A 22,063-nucleotide genomic window follows, 5' to 3' on the forward strand; every position below is an offset into this window, starting at 1 on the left:
TTTTTGAGTGCCTGCGTATCAACATCATGCGATGTCACAGTATCAAATAACTCTTCTTGGGAATCAAATAATTTGCTCTGAAAAGGTTGGCATCTTTAAGTGGCATTTGTTTAAGAATCATCTCCCACCTAAAATAAATATCGATTCCAAATATCTTTAATAACCTGGGTTAGAGATAGGCCTGTCAAAGGGCCGGGTTCTAACTAGCCAAGGTCTGTCCGGCCTTTGGGTCTAGTTCCATGACTTGGTAGACAATCTTTGTTTGAACAATCTTTATTTCAACGCTGAGATCATGGGATCAGGTGTATATGTAGCGTGAGTGTGTGTAAATAAAAAAATAAAAATAAATAAATAAATATTAAAAAAAAAAAAGTTCACTCCAATTTATAACGAACTAGAATGGTAGCTAATCTAATCTAGGCATGTGTAAGTTGAACCTTTTCACCATATTTAGATCGGAAATAATCATCTAAAATAATGTTAATTACTATTAATATTCTTCCATGAAAATGTTATAGTTATTTGGAATTTCGATTTGTAGGGATGCGGGTTGCCTACTGATGTGGGCTACTAGACAGTGCACCACAGATCCTTCAGTACTGATGTATGTATTTTATCTATCATGTTTATCCATTTTTTCTAAATCATTTTAGGGTATGATTCCAAAAATGTGGTAGATCCAAATCTCATATAGACCACATTAGAGGAAATAATGGTGATTGAACACCTGCCATTGAAAACTTTTTAAGGGCAATAAAGGTTTTGGATGAAGCTGATATTTGTGTTTTCCCTTCACCCAAGTTTATATGACCTAATCAAAAGGTTAGATGACAAATAAACATTACAGTAGGCCATAGGAAGTTTTTAATGGAACCATTTAATCACCACTGTTTTCTTGTAATATGGTCTGCTTGAGATTTGAATCTGCCTCATTTTTTACCTCATGCACTAAAATGATATGAAAAGTTAAACGGAGAACATGGATAAAACACATAGTACATTAACGACTTGGCTACTAGCAGCTTCAGTAGGCAATCTGCATCCAAATTGAAATGGTCATCTACTAAAATATTAATTAATATTACTAAATTGTTTAATTTAAATTAGAGATTAAATATTTTAAACAATACATTGAAAAAAAGAAAAAGAAAAAGAAGAGATAGAACTTTTAAAATATTCCCTTAGAAACCATAAATGGGTAAACTAGGTTGGACTAGGTTGAGTCAGCAGACCTTATATACACAGCCCACGCTCAGTCCTATTAAATAATGGGCTTCACTTTTAGGTCAAAAGATCCAGCCCTCGGGCTACGTATGCCAGCCCACCTCTAGCCAGAAGCAGGCTAAGACGACTAACGTGCATGTGGGACCTTATTTATGTGATCCACATTGTCAAGAGATGCCCTAAGAATCTCCTAAATTGCAGGCCCTTAACCTTCTGTATATCTCCCATCATAATTAGAGCTGGGCACGGGATGACTCAACGTCCGACTCATTCAGACCTAACTTGACCTGAACTGAGTAGACTTTCGTGTAATCCAAACTCAAACCAAGTTGAGTTCGGGTCACCTAATAACTTAACTCGGCTCAACTCAAAATTCAACTCGGTACTGACTCGACTTGATCTGAAACCTGACTCGTGCATGTGTGTATGTATAAACTCCAAATTTGCCGTTACATATCTTAGATGCCCTATAACTGATGGAGAGGCTGCGATTCCAGGTGCACCAAGGTTTTGAGTTGTGATTTCAGCCTGTGGATACCTATTGCACCTGACTCGGTATATGTGATTGGGTTGGACTCTGTGCGGATTAGTCCAGGCTAGACTCAGACTCGGCTCGGGATCAGGTTTAAGCATGCTAGACTCGGTACCAAGTCAGGTGGAGTTCGGGTTAGGTCTATTTCAAAACCGAATCAAGTCGGGTCTACCCTAACTCGGTCCGACTCAACTCCATGCTCAGCTTTTTAAAGCAATGATTGAGAATAAAATATAGCAACTGTCTACATTCAACACAAGGACCAAATATTAGATGGCTAGGATTATCTCATATGGAGATTTTTGTCCATCCCATCATCAAAGCAAGTTTCATAAAAGAGAAAAGTTTAATACTCTAGCGGAGTGTAATTGATGATACACAAGCTTTGATCCGGAGCATCATACCTTCATTATTCCTCAAGCATATGTACAAGGTTTGATACACCCAGTCGACTTAAATGCATGGACCACATTGAAGGATGGGTGAAAATGACACCACAAAATACCCCATCCGGTAGGTTATCCTAACCATTCAATTGGCATCTAGTGAAATGTAGGCCACTGGTTACAATCATCCATCTTTTCATGGATGCTAAGGGCGGCAATGGGCCCTGTATATCCAGCCCAAACCAGCGAGCCTGAACTCAATTTAGGTGGGCCTTGCACCTCATGTGCATGGCCCATTCATTTTTTGAATTGGACTTTAAATCAATTGATTTTGATCAATCAGGCCTGTCTGACTTTAAATGTTCATGTATTGTATATTCTGCGAATATGCTATTCTGATTCTGAGTTGGGAACCGTCCATCTTGAATGTAAACCCTTACCTTCCTTTCTTTAAAATATCTATTTCCTTGTCCATGTGTGGCCCACCTGATTAATAACATACAAGTGGGTAATAGAGACGTGGATAGACCGACCACACACTACTGTGTTGACATGGCAAAGTTCTGTGGTGTCCATCCATTTTTGCGAGATCATTTTAGGGTGTGAGGCCAAAAATGAGGCAGATCCAAACCTCATATGTGCGGCCCACCATTTTGAGAGATCATTTTAGAGGGTTCCACAATTTAGTTTGTTTAACCTGAGTTAGAGAATTCCACGTATGCAATTTTAAGTGCCTGTGTATCAACATCATGAGTTGTCACAGTAGGACTAAAATGAACAAGCTTGAGCCTGACCCTCATGTTAGTAACTGTCCTAACCAAATTCCAGCCCAAGCTTGGAATAGTCATCTACGATAATATTAATTAATAATAATAATCATTTCAAAAATATTTATTGCTAATTGAAATTGGAATAGTAGTCAAGAAAATATTAATTAGTACTTATTAATAAATTATTTAATTTAAATTAATAATTAAATATTAAAAAAATACATTGAGAAAAGAGAGATGGAACTTGTCAATATATCCTTAGAAATCATATAGGAGCTAGGTTAAGCTGGTCTCGGATTGGGTTGGTACAGGTACATGTGCAGGACCCCATTTTTGGTGATCCACATTGTCAATCCAGTGGGCCCATCATGGATGAGGGATGCCACAAAAACCCCCAACCGTCCACTTTCAACATAAGGAGCAAATATTAGATGGTTAGGATTATCTAGTATAGAGATTTTTATCTATCCCACAGTCACAACGGATTTCATAAAAGAGAAATGTTTGACACTATGGGGGAGTGTAATTAACGATACATGTTATGGGTAAAAATGGATTGGCTTGAGAAGAAGCCAACTCAGACATATATGCAAAATACGAGTAGGTCGGTCAACACCAATCATGATGAAGGAGCTCCTCAACCGTCAGAGAAAAGCATTATGTTACTTCATTGAACGACCCCGAGCTCCCCCACAGTCCCATCAATTTTCGATCAATTGCTTGGAACATCTCCTAGCAAAGGCTCTCGAGTTCGGATCAGGCCAAAGAGATTTCGGATCGGATCGAGTTATACCCAATCCGATCCAATCTGGACTGATGCCCAGCTCTATCGGCAGGTTGGTAATCTGCTCAATGACAACGTAAACTCGGCCACAACTCATAATCTAGGTTGGCGAAACCCTTCTTCGAAACGATTGTCCCCATCGGACTTCTACCACACGTTTCTACTAGTTCCAACCTAGTTCCGATTATAACTACCCAGGATTGCAGTCGAGGATCTCGGAAAACTACCGCAACACGAACATGCCCGAGGTCTTAGCTGAGGATCTCGGAAGATACTTGCGACATGATTGGGATATGAATCTCTCTACAATACGCCCCTACTAAACAGGAAAATTACCTTCTATGTCACTACAATTTCTCACCTATAAATAAAAGCATCCCCAATGGTGAAAGGTATGCACAAATCACACTCCAAAATCCTACGTTCGACCAAGCCTAGCTTATTTGTCTGAGTTTGGCATCAGAAGACCCCTTGCTACAGCCAGGGTTTCTACCCCTGTCTTCTCTTATAGGTATCAAGTGGTCTAAGAAAAACGTTTGGAAACTACATCAACAATACACAAGCTCTGATCTTATCGGCTGCATCATGGTATGTACAGGGTTTGATACAACCAAGAGACTTACATGCACCTGCAAAACTCACTTTTCCGTCAATATCATGCAAAGCCCACATGGAGGATGAGTGATAATGATAAAACAAAATGCCCCCATCAGGTAGGTTATCCTAACCGTTCAATTGGCATCTATCTTCACTGGATGTGAGGTCCCATCAGATCGACAGATTCAGTTATAAGAGAGGTGGGCTCCGTTTCACTTAAGTTAATACAGGAGTACTTGTATTGATTAATGGTGCAACTTGCAGGACCCAAGTAGATGGTAGACCTTTGAGTGATCCAAACCATTCATTTGGCTGGATCCATGATTTTGAGAAATCTCACCAGTCTGACAATCTGTGCCATCTGTTTGTTGGGACCCATCACGGATCAGTACTTATCGTTTGGAAGGATAGCTTGATCTACGGCTTGGAAAAGGTATGGTAATAGAAAGGCTAAGGGTGGCAATGGGCCTGGTAGCTCAGGAAATAGGTTGGGCTTGGGTCTTACATTCATGGCCCAATTAAATTTTGAATTGGGCTTTGGATAAAGTGATTTAAGACAACTTCACCATATTCAAAACCTAACCTTACATTTAATACATGTAAAAATGAGTTATGAGTAACATATGCAATACAAATACTAAATTCCATAGCCAGCATCACAGGAAGATTCATGAGTGGAATCATATAAATTCTTAACATTTGGTCATGTGTCCAATGAATAATTATAAAATTAATTTTAAGAACAACAACAAAAATAAATCATTTAGCTAGTTGGTAGAAACACTCTTGGTTAAGAGAGATATCAAGGAATTAACTCATGCTACTGTGACTCTCACGGGTGAGGCTAGAGGATCAATTTTTGTGGCAGTGATAATAATTTTTTTGCCAAATTCCATAGAAAACCCCAGAGAACGAGAGGGTTCTGGGAGCTTGAATGGTTAGTCTCTTGTCCTTTCTCTTTACTTACCTTTTAGCTATTGGTGCATTTTCGCTGGTCTACGCATCAACAAAAACTACGGACTATGAATTTTCTGCGACGGATATAAACTGTAACTATATTAGTACGGATATTCCGTAGTGAAAAGGCTGCTACACCACTCGAAATTGACGGTCGTGTAAGGGGCTCTATGGGGCCCACTACAATATATTTCTTCTATCTAATCCGTACATCTGTTTTGACATATCATTTTAGTGCATGAATTCAAAAAATCAGATAGATTGAAGGCTCAAGTAGACCACATGGTGGGAAACAATGGGCATTAAATCACATGTAATTCCTATGGTGTGATCCGCTTGGGCATTCAATATACTTATTTTTGGGATCACATACTAAAATTAATTATAAAAATGAATGGACGGCATGGATAAACTACATACATCATGATGGGCCCCACGGAGCCCCTAATAGGACCGGCCTGGTGGGAACCCAATCCACGCTCAAAATAGAGCCCCGCCCAAAAAAACCTTTGCCTCTCTCTCTCTCTCTCCCCCGATCTCCGTCCCGATCTCCTGTCCCTCTCTCTCACACCTGCTCCATATCTCTCATTCGCCTCTCCGATGCATCTCCGCCATCTCTTCTATCCCCCTCACGTCATCTTCTTGCTTGGAGCTCCATTGCAGCAGCCGTGAAGCTCCTACCTGAAGAAAACACACACCATTCGAAAGTCCCTTTTCATATTTTTGTGGCATCTTTTAAAATCGAGGGAATCAGAGGCTCCTCTCCATAGGTTTTGATCTCTTCCTCTCTCTGGATCTCTTATTATCTCTTTCAGATTTCATGGACGCTAACTGTTTGATGAAATGGCTCAACAAGGAAGGTTTTGGTGGTAGAACTTTGTTTTTATTTATAAACAAAGACTCCGAATATGCATATATTATATAAAAACTATTTCATGGATTTAGTATGATGAGTTATGAGTCATGTCTCCCTATCATAAACATAACAACTACAACAACAACATGGTTAGTGTAAGACGTGATCTTTTTCGGTTAGATTAAGTAGACAGAAGAGGCAATGGCAGTGATCTTGCAACCCTTTTCCCTGCTAGACCAACTGCAATAAAAACAAGCACTACCGGGAGATGTTAGGACTGAGTGGAATGCAATTTTGAGTATAGATAGCAGTTTACCCATTGTAGCAAAAGAACCTTCATTTCTTAAGTTTGACAAATTTGTCATGGCTCGCAGAAGCCACCAACCCCGTCATGTTTGACACAGCCAAGGCAACAATCAGCCCCTCATGCGCAGACAGCATCATGGTCTTGTTCTCAGCCATGTTCCAGAGTTATAGATACTGGTAACAACCAATGACCAGCAATGAATGATAAGTTGCGTGGAAATCGCAGGAGTGAAAAAATGGTAAGCCCACCAGTCTAAGTCCAATCTAAATAGTAAGTACTTCTAGTGCTCCAATACCAATTCACAAATTTCTGAGAAATGGGTAGAGATCCCAAAACCACCTATGAACAGATATCAATCAGCTTGTTACTCTGGAGAAGAGAGAGCAGGTACAAATGGAAGATGGGCTTCACATATTAAAACTGTGGTAAAAAAAGCAGGGAATCGAACAAGTTAAATTAAGGACCCTTTTTTAAAAAGCACCCTCATTCCCTTCACTTAGATGATATCAAAGGGGACAAAAACATTATATCTCAGCTAAGGCCAACAAATGAATTTGTACAGTATGGATGGACAACAATATGGTTTTTTTGCCTTCAACAATTTGCCAAAAATGCAGGACTTCTCCCTTTTTCCCACATTATAACTTAAAGAGAACCCTGCATTCAAAGCTTCATTTATCCTTTTGTAAGCATTACCAAATTTCTCCTTTTTCCCACATTACAACTTAAAGCATTACCACTTTCACAAACAGATCATCACGATGTTAGTTCTATAGTATAAGGTACCAGTATAAGCAATAAAAGGACTCACAGTACTACAAGAACTTAGAATAACCATCCCGCCCTGGGAAGCCATTGCAATAAGGTCAACCATACCCTGACTGAGTCTTCCCTAACAGATGCTACATAATCGCCTGTGGGATCCCAACACACAGAATGGACAGACTTTGTGTGTCCCTGTAATGAATGCGTACAAGCTTCGGTCTCAACATCCAGTATTGATACAACATTTTCAGCACCAGCCACGAGGTACCTACCAAGACGGGGCTGGAATCTCATCTAGGTTGTCCCACCCTAGAAGACTCTAGCACAGCTACCATCATTAATACTCCAGTACCATATTTCACTATCCCCATCACAAGAGCAGATGAGATCCTCTTTACTTGAACTTGCTCGGATTTTGTGATTACTGTTGATGCTGTTGTGATTTTGTTCATTCTGTGGTGATATTCTTCAGGCCTCAATGCAGGAAAATTGCTGTGTAGCTAAATTTTCATATCAAATCCAAGGATTGTCAGTATTTTCTTTACTTTTAGTTGACCCTTTATTTCATTTGTTTGATGTAAATGTGAAAGGCCATTTCTAAGTCAATATCTCCAAGGCTATGTTCTACTAATTTTAGTTTTGCAGATTTTTTTGGGTATTTAAAGCAGGAAACAATTACAAAATCCGTCACTCAGATTGTGCAAGAACAACATGGAAAGTGAGTGTCCTTTCTTCATTTTTTGTGGCTATTCTCAGCAGCTGTCATTGCATGTTCTTCTATCATCCTGATTATTTTGTGAAAGAAGTTGCCTACATTGAATGGAAAATGTAATCCTCAGTGACTTTGTATCTCTTGTTTGGAACTCCCTTTTGCTACTTGAAAGTAAACAGATTCATCCATGGCTGTCAATGTACAATCTTCTATGCTGGTTTTTCTACCTATTTGTTCCCTTTAATGTTGACAAACAAACCCTTTACTTTGGGTCAGGTTTGGGCACGAATTCTTGGTTCATTTAGTAAATGGGATCATAATACACCACCACACTCCTCAGCCGATGTCCATGGTGGCTCACCATGACAGAACTCACTCTAGCTTATGTCCAGGTAGCCCTTCCACCTTGTGGTGGCTCTCACTTTTCCAAAGCATTAATTATTATTAGTAGGGTGATTTGAGTGATCTCTTGTTTTGATAGTTGGCCTTGGGTGCTTGGCCTGAGTTCTGTTCTTTTATTTTGTTTGGTTTTCGTTGCTGAATTTGATTCATGGTGAATGGACTTGTAAACTAGAGAAACATGGATAGTATATTCTGGTAGACTGGTTGTGAGTTGCAGAAAATAGGTTTGCAGAGGCGAACTTTTCATCCCAGATATTGATAAGTACTTGCTATTTCCAATTTGGAGTAATACCTGTTATATTGAATGCTTACACAGATGCATTGAGGTTGGAAAGTTTTGAGCTTGTGCAACCCAGCTCCCTTGCAAGCCAACACAGGCCTGGATGGAAAACGTGTGACATCCAAGCTGTCCATCAGGTGGGTCCCCACTTCTCGATGCCATATCCCAAAAATCAGGCGAGTCCACTCCATGGAAGGATCACCAAAAGGGCCCCAGACCCTAGGAATTCTATGCAGCAAGACCTCATGTGTGTGTTCACTTGGCATATGTCAACTTTCTGCCTAGAAAGTAGAAACTGCAGAATGTAATCGGTAGAAAGCAATCAATATAAGTAAACTATCTAGTTGATGCCTGTCTTTACTGGAGATGCTTTTATTGAGTATTAGCTATGTTGTTCTTTTTCCATTCAAATGATATCTAGGCCTTAATGTGATGTTGCTTCTCGAACTGTTTGTGGAAGGATAGTCGGCTTAACAACAACAGTTTGACGGGTAACATACCCATGTCTTTGACAAATGTCACTGCACTGCAAGTTCTGTGAGTATCTGTCTGTTCCATGCGGAAATTTGGGTTCTCTTCTGTTTTTTTTATTGAATATGTCTTTGCTAGTTTCCCCTCTATGAACTGTTATGAATGGGGAATGCAGGGATCTATCCAACAACAAGCTAACAGGGGGAGTTCCAGATAATGGGACATTTTCACTATTCACTCCCATCAGGTATCTTGCTGCTTTATTCTATGAGCCTAAGCTTTGCAAACACCTATAGGATTGCTGCTAACTGCAACTTTTATAAAAGAATAGATTGGAATCGAAGATGATGAGATCATGTTGTTGTTTTGAAGTTTTGAAAGTTCTGAAATCTGAGGAAATCATTGTTGGTGTGCATGGAGTGAATATATATATATGAGAGAGAGCAAAATGTTGTGGTTGATTTGAGGTCTGATTTGTCAGTTCTGAGATATAATACTGGGACTTACGGTCTTCTTGCTTTTGCAGTCCGATGGGTTTCCCACGCTTCTTTTCTTCCCAGCAGGAAATAAGAACTTTGATCCGGTGAGTAGAAGTTCCTTTACATGTGTTATTAAATGCCACACCTTCTCACCGACTGTGTCAAAATGTTTCTGCTCTTTACATGTTCTGAGTGCACTTTGAATTGCAGCTTTAATAATGCCTTCACTTCTCTTATTGCTTCTGGCGAGCATGTTCTTGTTGCTGCTGCTTTGCTGCTGCTGCTTTCATTGCATTGTCATTGGCAAGTAGGCATTATTAACTTGATCTTTATGGTTTTTCCAGATTACTGTTGATACAGATCGAACAGTGGTGGCATTCTACAAATTCTTCAAGAAGCATGCATCACCTTTCAAGCTCCAGAGACCAGTCTCAGCTGCAAAGACAGAGGACAAGAGCCAGAAGAGCAGTAGCAATGACGACATGAAGGATGAGTTGTGAGGGTTTTTTTTTTTCCCTAAGGTAATGTAAGATGTATCTGTCTTTTATTTATCAAATAGGAAGAGCTGTTTTTGGCATATAGACGAGAATCAAGGAAATGAAAATAGAGAGGGGTCTGAAAGCATAGGTGGTGGTGTTTACAATTTCATCCCCACTTAGCTACACTAGTATATCTTGTCCTGATTTTATTAGTGTTCAATTTCTATAGGCTGAGACTCAACAACATGGGGCTGAAGAGCTACAAAGCATTAAACAAATACGGGTTTGTGAGTGGTGCTCTATTTAATGTAGAAGTTGTCCACATTCAGGGACTGTTTGGTAGACACCTAAATTGAGTTCATCTCATATTCATCAATCTTTACAATGTATTAGAGATCACATTTCAGGATTAAAAAGAATCTTGATAAGCAACCTTCATCATCTCTAATACATATTATGGGTAACTAAAATGAGATGAACTCATTTTAAGTGTCTAGCAAACAGCCCTGTATATAATGCATGAAAATGTTTCCTTGTTATTGTTTCTATACATTTTTTTTCTGATTGTTGAATCTTAAAATTTGTTATATTGAAGCATGTTTTTAACTTTCGTTTTTTTGATGTTTCCTTCATTTCAGTTTGCCTACTTGTGAAGATAATCTAGCTTTGCACTCCATCTATGCTGCTGGAAATTGCTGCTGCCCCTACTGTTTGATCAGATATGGTATCTCACTATCACAGCCAAATGGTCCAACTTTTTACTGCGAATAGTTTGTCATGCTTTCATTTCTTCTTGATGCAAAAGTACCAGATATCTGGGTCTCCAACTCGAGATCGTCCTGCCATGTTTTCTTTACTCATGCCCTAATGTCCACAAAGTGAATGATGGTATTGTTATGTTTTTGGGTCTGCTGGGCATTAACAGGTGGCAGGGTTGACGAACAACTCTTGTTTAGCAGAATCACACAAAGTGCGTCACTGTGTGAGGAAGCATCCTGTACTTGGCCAACATGTGCTTGATGTTGCAAAGGTATTAAAAATGGGACTTTGAAATGATGAATATGCTGTGCCATGCTCCAGCCTTTTATTTTACTTAAGATTTATGGCCGTCAGCTATTGTAAATCCTGCAGAAGAGATTGGACAACATGTTATATGTTGGGCTTACTGAGGAACACAAGGAGTCCGCGGCGATGTTTGCAAATGTGGTTGGTGTGCAGGTGCTTTCCTTGTTGGAAGCCTTGAATTCTCGTACCAATCAAGCAGTTAACAACAGAACAGGTAAAGTTGGTGCAAATTCATTCTGTTGTTTTCACCTTGAACCTTGAAAGTGCAAAAATATAATAGTGAGAACTTACTCTGTGATGTACATACGTGCATGCATCCATGAATGCCAAATGACCTACCAGTGTTCAAAAACTCAATGACTCCCACCCACTGTTTTTTCCTTTTATGAAATTGACCTTTTTTCCCCACTTCCTACACTTGTCTTACTCTAAACTCAAAACTTAGGGGACCGAGTTTCTGAGTCAAGTATGAGTTTCTGAATCTTGACACATACAATGTGAATCTGTGGAGCCAATTTTCGGTTCTGGATAGAAACTGGGATTGATGATGTTATTAAATGGTTGATAACACACATGACACAATTGTAATAATGACCAGATGTATGAACATGGCACCTTTGTTGATGATCCGGTATGTAATTAGATGGGCCATGCTATGTAGATGGCCTAACCCAAAAATTAAGTTAGTCAACTCATTAGGTGGGTCACACATGCATAAAATCAATTGATTGTTTAGAAAAGTTGCCAATGGTGTGCATTCGATCAATACCTCTGGCTCTGCCTGATGAATAAACCTACCTGTGCCTGGTCATTTACACTGTGAGACCTTCCTGGTGCACAACTTGGATGTCTCGCACACTTATCAAGTTGGCACGTGGGGTTCTTTGTAGTGCACATGGGTCCAGCAAATCACTTAATACATACTGTCATTCCTGGCTGCAAAACAAAATTCCCTAAACATCTTTCACAGAGCTGACCTCTTCTTTTCCAGAGTCTGAGCACGATAGTTCAAATCAGCTGCGGGTAAGCTGAGATGGATTTGGATTTTCTCAATTCAGTGAACATATTTTGCAGTGCTTTGATATCTTGAATATTGAATATTGCAATCACATTTACCAATATGTTTTTGATGATAGGACAGCATCGATGGACAAAAGTTGACAGAAACTCCTTCAGTCAAAAAAATTGAAACTGCTGATGAAAATGTAAGACCATTTTAATATTATTAGGAGTTCATTAAAACTTTTGATTTTTATAATCAGATTTTGAGAATAGCTTCTGGTCATTTATTTTGTGTCTTCCATAGAAGAAGGTTATGAAGCCTGTATTTCTAGTTTACAAAAATCTCAAGCATCACAACGGGTCTCTTCTTTGAAGAGAATTTCTCCTGCAAACTTTAGTAAGGAGGTAAGTATACAAAAGCTTCCCTAAAGAAGTTACTTGTTGATGTACACCCCTTTTTCATGTCTTTTGCTTTTATGGAGCCACCATTTACACCCGTGCCTGGGATGCGCACACCCCTTTTATGGATCCTGGTTTGTCTAATATCACAAGTGGAGGCCATCCCTTTAGTGGATTGTGTTTCTCCCGAGTCAAGAAAACCATTTCTATTGATATATGCCAACTGCTATCCCAAATTTAGTATCGAATGCTAATATGTTGATCTCATTATAAGCTTGAGCTTTTGGTACTCTCTACATAGAAGCATTGCTGTGTATTCTTTGTTGTGCATGCACTAGTTTCCTTTTTTGTTGAATTCAGAATTTTTAGATGAGTTGATCTATCAGGGCATGCACTAGCAATGGTAAGCCATTATTTCATTAATTTTTTTAAAATAGAAACTCGCTACGGCTAATAGCCGCAGCCTTAGATCTAAACACCATAGCTATTTTCACTTCAGCCAATAGCTACGGATATAATCATACTTTTGGCTACAAATATTATCCGTAGCTGTATGTAGATTTTGCTACAGAGAGTATAGCTACGGATTAAACCCGTAACGATATGTTTTTGGCATGGTGTTGTACCTCGACTGCAGCCATGCTACGGGCGATAACCGCAGCTATATGTATTTAGCTACGGTTTTATCCATAGCTTTTGTCCCTTTTTGGGTAGTTATGCAATGGGCAGTCTATCTCAACCACATAATCATTACATTGATCTATAGAGAAATCTCATGAAGAGATGATTTGGAATTCAAATATGGGTTGTAGTTTTTCCTTATAGAAATCAGTATGTTCTTACTGAAGGCCTTAGATCTGATATGTATGAATCATTTGATCATAAGGGGCAAACGATACCGGCACCCTAATTTTCATATTAATTTGACCATAGGTTTGGATTCCATCAATCAAATCTAATGGTAAATGTCGTTTTACACTTCAGATTTGAAGATGGTGATTGGACGAATCCGATTTGATTCCACCATTAATGTATATTTTGGAATTGATCTAACTTAATATCTAGAAAGTTTGGGTGGATCTGACCATTTGATGGACTATAGAGATGAAGAAGAAAAATCATGCATAACATGCTTAGATCTAACAGTTAAGAACATAGATGGTCTGGATTTAAGCGATCTATTAACTCATTTTCAATTTTAGATTTTGTGAGTCAACGTATGGTTCAAATCCGTCCCACATGATCAGACAATCATTCAAAATAAGAAATTAGGAAAATAAAAAAATTTCAGATCGTTTGGACTTAATGCAACAGCATCAGATCAATCAATCGATCAATTGATTGCGGCAAAAACAATCTAAAAACTTAAACAGGAAATTTCAATTTTGTTTGATCGATCAAGAGAATTGTTCAATCCATTCAAAGTAGCACAAAGTGTCCAATAACCAAAGACCAAAATTTGAATTTAGTTTGACCGATCGAATCTCGATCGATCTCGATTAACCAACAATCTACTAGAATGTTTTGTTTAATTAGAACTTCAATGTTTTAATTGATGTAAATTAGTAGTAATCTTTGATTGTCTTAGAACACATGAATGGTCAGAACACCCTGGTTAATTAAGTGGGACCCACATTCAAAAGAAATCACCCCAAAACCATGTAGAGGACAAAACCAAGATCAATAGTTCAATTCCTATATGAATTTCAAATTTGGGGAAACTAATTACTAACCATGGGCGGGTTGATTACATAGTCGTACACTAATAGAAATATAATTTGAATTATGATTATTTAAGTTATTGCAAACTGATTGAACTTAGGATAACATCTCAAAATCTATATCACCAGATCTTAGGTGAGTTATCCCAATATGTTTCATCTCCGTTGTGATTATGATAGTTATGTGATTATTATGCGGATTATGATTGGTCGGGTTGAACCCGCCCAACTTTCAGCCCTATAGTGTACATGTGTTGTTTCTATAGGAGCTCTCCCTAAAAGACCTGTAGGTACTTACAATATTGGGTGACCTAGGGGACCATCCATGGATGCCCACAACATGTGGCTTAGTATCTCTTTCCCTTGTAAACAGTGCATCAAAAGATGACCTCAAGCTACCGTTCATCTTTCTCATGACCTTCCCTTAAAGGGCTGAGATAACGGTGTCCACACTTAGGATTTTATTTCCAGTGCACAATGAGTCCCTGAATGATTCATACGATGATGGTAGAGTATTCAATAATATACATGCCTGATCTTCATCTTTGATCACTTCCTCCATGTCTAGTAATTTGCAAATCAGTTTATTGAAATTATTGATGTGGGCCTACACATCTTCACCCTCTACCAATCTGAAAGTGAATAACTGTAGCTTCAAGTGTAGGTGATTCTCAATAGATTTTTTAGCATAAATATCCTCTAACTTCGCCCATAAACCTGCTGCGGTTTTCTCCCTCAAAGCATTATCGACACCTCATCTGTGAGACATAAACAGATCGAGGATAAGACCTTTTTATCAAGAGTATTCCATTCATCATCAGTTATAGTAGACTTTCGCTCTTCAAGAGCACCATCTTCGCCTTGCTTGGTTAAAGAACTGATTATCTTGATCTTCCATAACTCAAAGTTATTTTTCTTTGAGTACTTCTCAATATCATACATATTGCTTCCCATTGATGCTAATCCTATATATTCAAAGTTGAGTCCCAACGATTTCTCTGATACCACTTGTTAAGGATTGTTACGTGAAATCACACAAAGATGAATTTAGGATAACAATCTAAGAGCACCAAGCAAATATAAGAGAACATAAAGATTTAACGTGAAAAACCCTTTCAGGAAAAAAAACTACAGCACAAATCGACAGATCTTCACTATGAAATCAAAAATTACAAAGAGAGAAGGCTTACCCGATTTGAATAACCTCGAATCTCACCCTCGCTACACCCCTTTGAAACCCTAGAACCCCTTCTACAAACCCTTTGGAATACTTTAATAAGTCTTAGAATGTTTTAGAATGGCCCTAGAAGCTCTTATTTATAAATTATGAAATCCTACTTGCGCACCGACTTGGAATAGTCTAGAAACCGCCTCAAATTTATGCAGTATGCGCATAATCTGCGTAACCTCCGACTAGTCAAACCAGATCTCGGGCTAGTTGAAGCTTCGACTAGTCGAACCAGAGCTCGGGCTAGTCAAAGGGAACTTCAACTAGTCGAACCTGTCCTCCGACTGGTCAAATTTTTCGGAAGTTCCAAAATACATTGTTGCTGGACTTTCACTCGAACTTTATCGAACTAGTTGAATTTCCTCAAATTTAAAACATTTATTAACAATAGTTTCCTGCATCATACAGTTTGTTTGGATATGCCCATGCCCTAAAATAAGATAGCAAAATGGATGGACTACATGGATAAAACACATACATCGTGGTAGGGCAAATGAGGCCATGCCCTAAAATAAGCTGGCAAAATGGATGGACTGCATGAATAAAAAATTGTTTTTAAGGGGGGTAGATTGTAACATCCTGAATTTTCACCGTTTTGGATATTCGAAAAAATCCTTGAATTTTTTTTTCTATTAGTTAACTTATAATATCGCTTAATGACCATTAGCACTCAATGTTAGTTTATGCATGGGTGGAACTAGTAAAGAACCGCATAATTTCCGATTAATCAACCGTAGGAAGCTAACGAATCCGCCGATCACTTGAACATCAAGTTTAGCCCTATGATTTACTCACATAGGGCACAAATCTAACCGACCTATCGCTAACTAATTAAGACAATCATTACTAAATTAAAGATCTAATCAAAACCGAGTCAAATAAGGCCCGGATCTTAACTAATAGAATAAATCAACCCCGTTACTCTTTTAGCCTAAAACCGACAGTTTAAAGTAAATATGACTAAATCTCTACTTTCACTACTTATAAATAGGCCACACTATGAACATAGTTAATCCAAACCTCAATCATTGCCCACGAGAAATCTTAATATCTAATTCATTCCAGAAATGCCCTGATTTCCCAAATAAGTTCTAGACCGCTCGTTGGTGGGCCACTAGTTCCAAAACTATATAATAATGTCCATCTTACTCGGCTCGACATTCACCTGGGTACTGTCCAAAACCGCTCAACTTGAACCGAAAGACGAATGCATAAGAAGTGCAAATACCCTGAAAGAAGAAGCTGAAACTTAAGTAAATTGAGACGTTCACTCTTATGCAAAGTTGAGGATTTTGGACCGTCGGTTTACGACCAAACTTCACATGTCGAGTAAGGATATTTCCCTGCTCATATCCGTATAGTCGCGGGCCCGATCGATAGTCGATGACTGTTGAATTGAATTCTGATCCTACCCGTCGATCGACACATCCAAATGACAGGTCGTTTGTGTCTATGAGTAGATTATCACTAGGGCCAACTATCTAATGGTGGGTGTCGACTCCCATGCCCTGTAGTAGCCTCAAAATGGTATAAAAACACCCCCTAGGGCTAGTATAGTGAAAACTCATCCCTTAGGGCCATTTACACCAAATCTGACACTATATAGAGGCCTCATTTGGGCACCCCTCTCCCCATACGAATTTACCCTAGAGAAGAGAAAGAGAGAAAGAGGAGAGAAGAGGGGAAAGAGAGAAGAAGAGAAGGAAGAAGGGAGAGAAATGTGGGCCCAAGGGAGTTCAAATCTTGCAACTCCTTCCTTCTTCCTCAAGAGGTCCCACACCAACCACTCTAAATTTGAATTCCAACCGATTGGAGAGGTAAGCACCCATCTTCTTGAGATCCTTTGTGTTGAGCTAGATGTTGAATGTAATCGTAACATACAAAGTTCCTTTGACTCAGGATCTCTACGAATCCACCACGAGTTTGACAATCCTAGATTGTTTCCTAGAGCTCTCAACGATTCATAGGTGCGGACTATTATGCTTAGGTGGCCTAGTACCAATTTTAGTATGAATTTCATGATTATGAGTGTTTGGGTGAAATATTTGAGTAACATAGGGAAAACCTAGTCAAACCCTCACGTGATAGATCATCAAAATGATATGAATGATTTTGTATTGCTCGTTGTTCCTCAAACATGTTTGGGCATGAATTTGGTGAGTGTATGTTCATCTCATATATGTATTCTTGTTTCATGCTTCCTTGTAGTAGGTATGATACGTTTACCCTTGTTATATTTTTGTGCTATGAAATATATAATTCTTGATCTCTCCGCTAACCCCTCACAATACACATGCACATTCATTTTGTAATATTATTAGTACTTATATTTATGGAAAAATTTGGATTCCTATGTTGATGTATGAGTGCATAATATTATTTGAGTTTAGATGGTAAACCATGAATTGTTGAAGTATTACTGAATGCCATTAAATCTCTAGGTTGGTCAGGAAACTGAGGTGAGAGAAGGTGGCCCCATTGGTAGGATTGCCTTGAGGCTAGGCTGACAGATTTAGGCGAGTACGGATGGGCGACAGTAGTTGGACTATGTGGGTTATTGTATCCGATGTCGTCCGTCTTGTACACGCTTGGACTCGCAAGGTCTAGTCCACGTACTGACCAATCATGTTTATTAACCATGTTTGTCCACACCTGTATGGAACCTGGAACACCCTTCAACCATTGGAGCCCATTGCCAACCATTTGAAATCGATCCACTGACTCGAGAGTCGGGCTGGTGGAATGGGACACTATGTCCGAGCTGTCGGCCTACGCTGGGGTGACGCGCCTCCCCATAGTGACTATGAGCAATCCCACATTTCAGCACTTCCCATGTGCTTGAAGTCGGGGATGGGAGAAACCCGACGGCATCAAAGATCACGGGATCTTGGCCTCACACGTTGAGGGGCCTTGGCCTCACAACCAGTTTAGGGCATTGATACGTGGGGTGTACCAGTTTCTCCAATTTGCTGGGTGAACTGAACTAACTAAATACCCGGTTAACATTTCTCATGTATTGCATTAGTTAGGATTTGACGACTCAACAGTCGAGGTCGCAACGAGGGAGTGTTGGTCATACGCGATCATTAGACGGAATCGCTCGAGGGAGTGTTGTTGTGAGGGCATGCATCATATCATTTCTCATGCACCTGCATTAACAAGATTAGTTAGGTGCTCATGAGTGTATTGCATTTCTGTAAATTCATAGTATAATTGATGTTTGAGTAACTTAAGACTAATAGCACCCACTGAGTTGATCACTCACTCCCACTTTGGGATGGTGTTTTAAAACACCAATCAGACTCTTCAGTAGTTGCAAGTGACGTTGAGTACGAGGAGCCTTTCGGCACGAGCCTGGATGAGGAGAACGAGCTGTCCTATTTCCAGTTAATGGACAATTCGACAAAGATTTTGCCGGCGAACTTGAGTCGCTGAGTAGTGAACTCATCACACTATTCTTTGGATTTGTCATTCTTTTATGATTTTATTGGGCAACGCCTTGTGTGACCCATTTATATTCTTTTGAACTTGTATATATTTGACCTCTTTCATTACAGTAAACTAGTGGTGATTGTGTTCCATGTTCCAATTAATTCCATATTGCGTATTTAAGCTTAACTAAACGTAATTTAGTATAAATCAGTTATAAGTGATACTCGGGAACTTGGGAGTCGAGTGTGTGTATGACCCCTAATTTTCAGGGTGTTACAAGATGGCATCAGAGCAATAGTTTGGAATCCATTATGTCATGGGTCATGAACTCACTAACGCGTCTGCTGACTTGAGAGGATACGCAATAGAAAACACAACAGGGACTTAAAACGCTAGGAACCATCCCAGACCCTGAACCAACAATTGTAGACGGAGGGTAGGACTTCCAAGGAGTTAGGAATGGTTAGCGAGAGAGGGAATAGTGAGGCTAGAGAAGGAGATCCGAGAGTCTTACAGTGCCACGGCCCATTCCCGGGTAAGAAATTTAAGAACTTGAAGAGAAGACTAGATTCGACTAACTAGAAAAGTTAGCCATTCTAGTCCACCTAATTCCTAAGGGACTGTTGGGCCAACTGAAGTAGGTGAGCTTAGGATGAAGGGAATTGTGAGAGTAACGATAAATGCATGTGTAAGGTATTGTCCCTGCGATGAGTGCATCCCATGTTCAATAATGCCCCGTTGGAATGTATTCAATTAAGGGTAAATCCCGGGTCTTCTTTCCCAATTATTCTTAGAAATTTATCATCCTGGGATTTAGAAATCCCACATTACACCTTCCAATGCAAGGCTCATTTAGCAAAGCCTGTGAAGTAAATTTGAGTCTCATCCCACACTTGTTTCAGACATGTCATTCTCAATCTTGAGCTGGGATTGACATTGTAATCCCATTTGGTACAGCTTAATATCACTGGCCAAATAGGTTTAAGTTCAAATTCCTCTCCCTAACCTATCCCCTTAAAATCTTCACCTACCATCACTCTGTCCTTTAGTTTTTCCGGGACATTAATAGAAACGAGCTGGAGACTAAACGATTTGGTGGTCAAAACCATCGTCCTAGATCAAATGAGCGAGTATCGGGCCAAATTTGATAGTTTTGACCCATTTGAGGGTAAAGAGTTAGGTGTGAACGAAAATTTACTGAAAATAGTGAAATTGAAAAAAAATTATATTTTGGCCCTTAACCAGGAGGAATTTCATGAAATAGATAAGCCCATTGCGTAGAGTAGCTTCTCCTACCCCCAATTCATATATGGCACGTGGAATAACTCATTCCAGTTTGCGAGATATGCTCGTCACAATTTACCCTCATCGGGAGACAGAGGGTCAGCGGGACCTCGCCCGTGCGACCCCGTATGACCGTTTGACCCCATCCGTGGACCCCGCCCGGGTGTCCAGGGACTAGGCGGGACCCCGCCCGGAAATTATTGTAATTTTTATACCAACTTCAAAAGGCCATATCTCCCTCAATATAACTCTGATTAGGGTGATTCAAGAGCTAGATTGAAGCTTAATAAGTCTGGTTTTATATAAAAATAAATAAAAAATAAAATAAAAATATTAATATTTTTTACTTTAGGGTGATTTGACAACGTCCAAAAATCATCAGGCAATGGTTACTTCTAGAAATTTAATAATTTATCCACAACTCCAAATAAGATGAAATTTTGTAGGATGACTTTAAAATTAATGATAAATCATCATAAAAATGTTAAAAATAATTCAGTTACTAAAATTATGAGAAACGTTACAAGAATTAGAGACGTTTTAGTATCTTACAGAAAATCGTTAGTTTCGAATAACTTATGCTTCTAAAATGTTTTATAATTTTTATGGAACTTGAAATAGATTGAAATTTTGTATGAAAATGGTCAACTTAATGATGAATTACATTAAAAATTATAATTTTTTTCCTCCAATACATTCTCAAATCATTTCTAAAAAATATACTCCCCAAATCCAATCCTAGACCCATTCTCAAGTCTTCTCAAAACCACCCCTAAAATCTTTCCTTCAACGACCCACTTACATTTCTCACAGCCAATCCAACCTAGCTAAGGGATATGACGTTCTTAGCAACCGTTGCCTCTTTCTTCCTAAGCTTTGATTTGCTGCAGCAAAGGGGTGGAGGCACCCCCGTCCGCGTCCAACCCAAAAGAATAGTAGCTTAACCTAATGGACAATTAGTAGTTTGTTCGAGTCAGTTAGAATTGCTTTCATGTGTTGAAGGATAGTTGTAACCTTTCCTGCTTTGATTAGGTTGTATTTCCCTTAAGTTTGCGGTATCTAGTGATACATGTAATCCATACTGTAGGATGTAACTGGTCATGCCAATGATTTTTATTTTTTGAATTCAATGTGAATGCATGGATTGAAATTCCCTTGTCACTTTGTGAATGCTAGCATGTATTATTGTTAATAGACTAGTCATGTCTTTTCATATTAAAGTTTAACACCAGAATACCTTAAAACTTTCGACTATTCCTTCATTCTTGAAATTTATGAAACTGAAGTGTAGTGTGCTCATAGCCCACCAGCCCTAAGATTGAAATGGTAATTCATATAAAATTTTGTGCCTTTAGAAACTTTTTAGGATGATCTTTGACCATAGGCATATCGAGAGATTTATTAACCCCCAATTTGGATATAAATTAAAATGAGGACTCTCGTAGACCAAGACCCAAAGGACAACCTTATAAATAGGAGATTTAAACTTTTCAATAATAGTCGTTCCCTAAACATTTAGATTGATCAGACTACGAAATTACGGAAGTATACGCCTGCGAAGCATTCGCGGCTTGACCCAATTCTCAATCCTGGGCGACTACCAATGGACTCACTGCTTTGACCGAGCAGAAGACCAGGATCCACCAGGACGAAGAAGGGATACGATGAGCCTTCTACCCTGGTCAGGTAGATGATCGACGTATCGGGTTCAAGCCCACTACAACCGTCTCTCCGTATTGGTCTAACATTGAAAATAAATATTTTTACTCTAGATAGAGGGAAATCGTCGTCATGAATCCAAATCTTTAAAAATAAATAGATAATTAAATAAATTGTAGTAAACCATCAGGGTGAAAACTTTTAAGGGGGGTAGATCACGATGAGCTAGGTTAGCGTATTTATTATGTACCCTAACACGTATATAAACCCGA

The 22,063-nt window shown here is 39.0% G+C and overlaps 1 protein-coding gene across 6 annotated transcripts; it reads left to right on the forward strand.

The window, feature by feature from the left end:
- Window positions 1–5,849: 5,849 nt before the first annotated feature.
- LOC131257916 (protein disulfide isomerase-like 1-3) lies at window positions 5,850–12,375 on the forward strand. 6 transcript variants are annotated; one of them, XR_009177714.1, is made up of 9 exons: window positions 5,850–6,020; window positions 7,651–7,896; window positions 8,167–8,282; window positions 8,609–9,109; window positions 9,219–9,290; window positions 10,927–11,031; window positions 11,115–11,280; window positions 12,037–12,089; window positions 12,203–12,375. XR_009177714.1 is itself a non-coding variant. In XM_058258855.1 (8 exons), exons 5-8 carry the CDS (start codon window positions 9,075–9,077, stop codon window positions 10,006–10,008), a joined length of 306 nt encoding a protein of 101 aa, XP_058114838.1. In that variant the 5' UTR covers window positions 5,850–6,020; window positions 7,651–7,896; window positions 8,167–8,282; window positions 8,609–8,709; window positions 9,038–9,074; the 3' UTR covers window positions 10,009–10,099. The 6 variants fall into 6 exon arrangements, 4 of the variants coding, with proteins under 4 accessions (XP_058114838.1, XP_058114841.1, XP_058114837.1 ...); XR_009177713.1 differs by having other exon boundaries at window positions 11,133–11,280; XM_058258855.1 differs by lacking the exons at window positions 10,927–11,031; window positions 11,115–11,280; window positions 12,037–12,089; window positions 12,203–12,375 and adding exons at window positions 9,570–9,626; window positions 9,867–10,099 and having other exon boundaries at window positions 8,609–8,709; window positions 9,038–9,109.
- Window positions 12,376–22,063: the final 9,688 nt, after the last annotated feature.

The sequence above is a fragment of the Magnolia sinica genome, chromosome 10, assembly GCF_029962835.1.
Source record: "Magnolia sinica isolate HGM2019 chromosome 10, MsV1, whole genome shotgun sequence".
Classification (NCBI taxonomy): domain Eukaryota; kingdom Viridiplantae; phylum Streptophyta; class Magnoliopsida; order Magnoliales; family Magnoliaceae; genus Magnolia; species Magnolia sinica.

What these genes read in the sequence shown, in the direction of transcription:
- LOC131257916 (XM_058258854.1), top strand. An exon ending in ATGTGCTTGATGTTGCAAAG is followed by an intron (nt 11,032 to 11,132) that starts GTATTAAAAATG and finishes TAAATCCTGCAG; the next exon opens with AAGAGATTGGACAACATGTT. An exon ending in AGCAGTTAACAACAGAACAG is followed by an intron (nt 11,281 to 12,036) that starts GTAAAGTTGGTG and finishes CATCTTTCACAG; the next exon opens with AGCTGACCTCTTCTTTTCCA.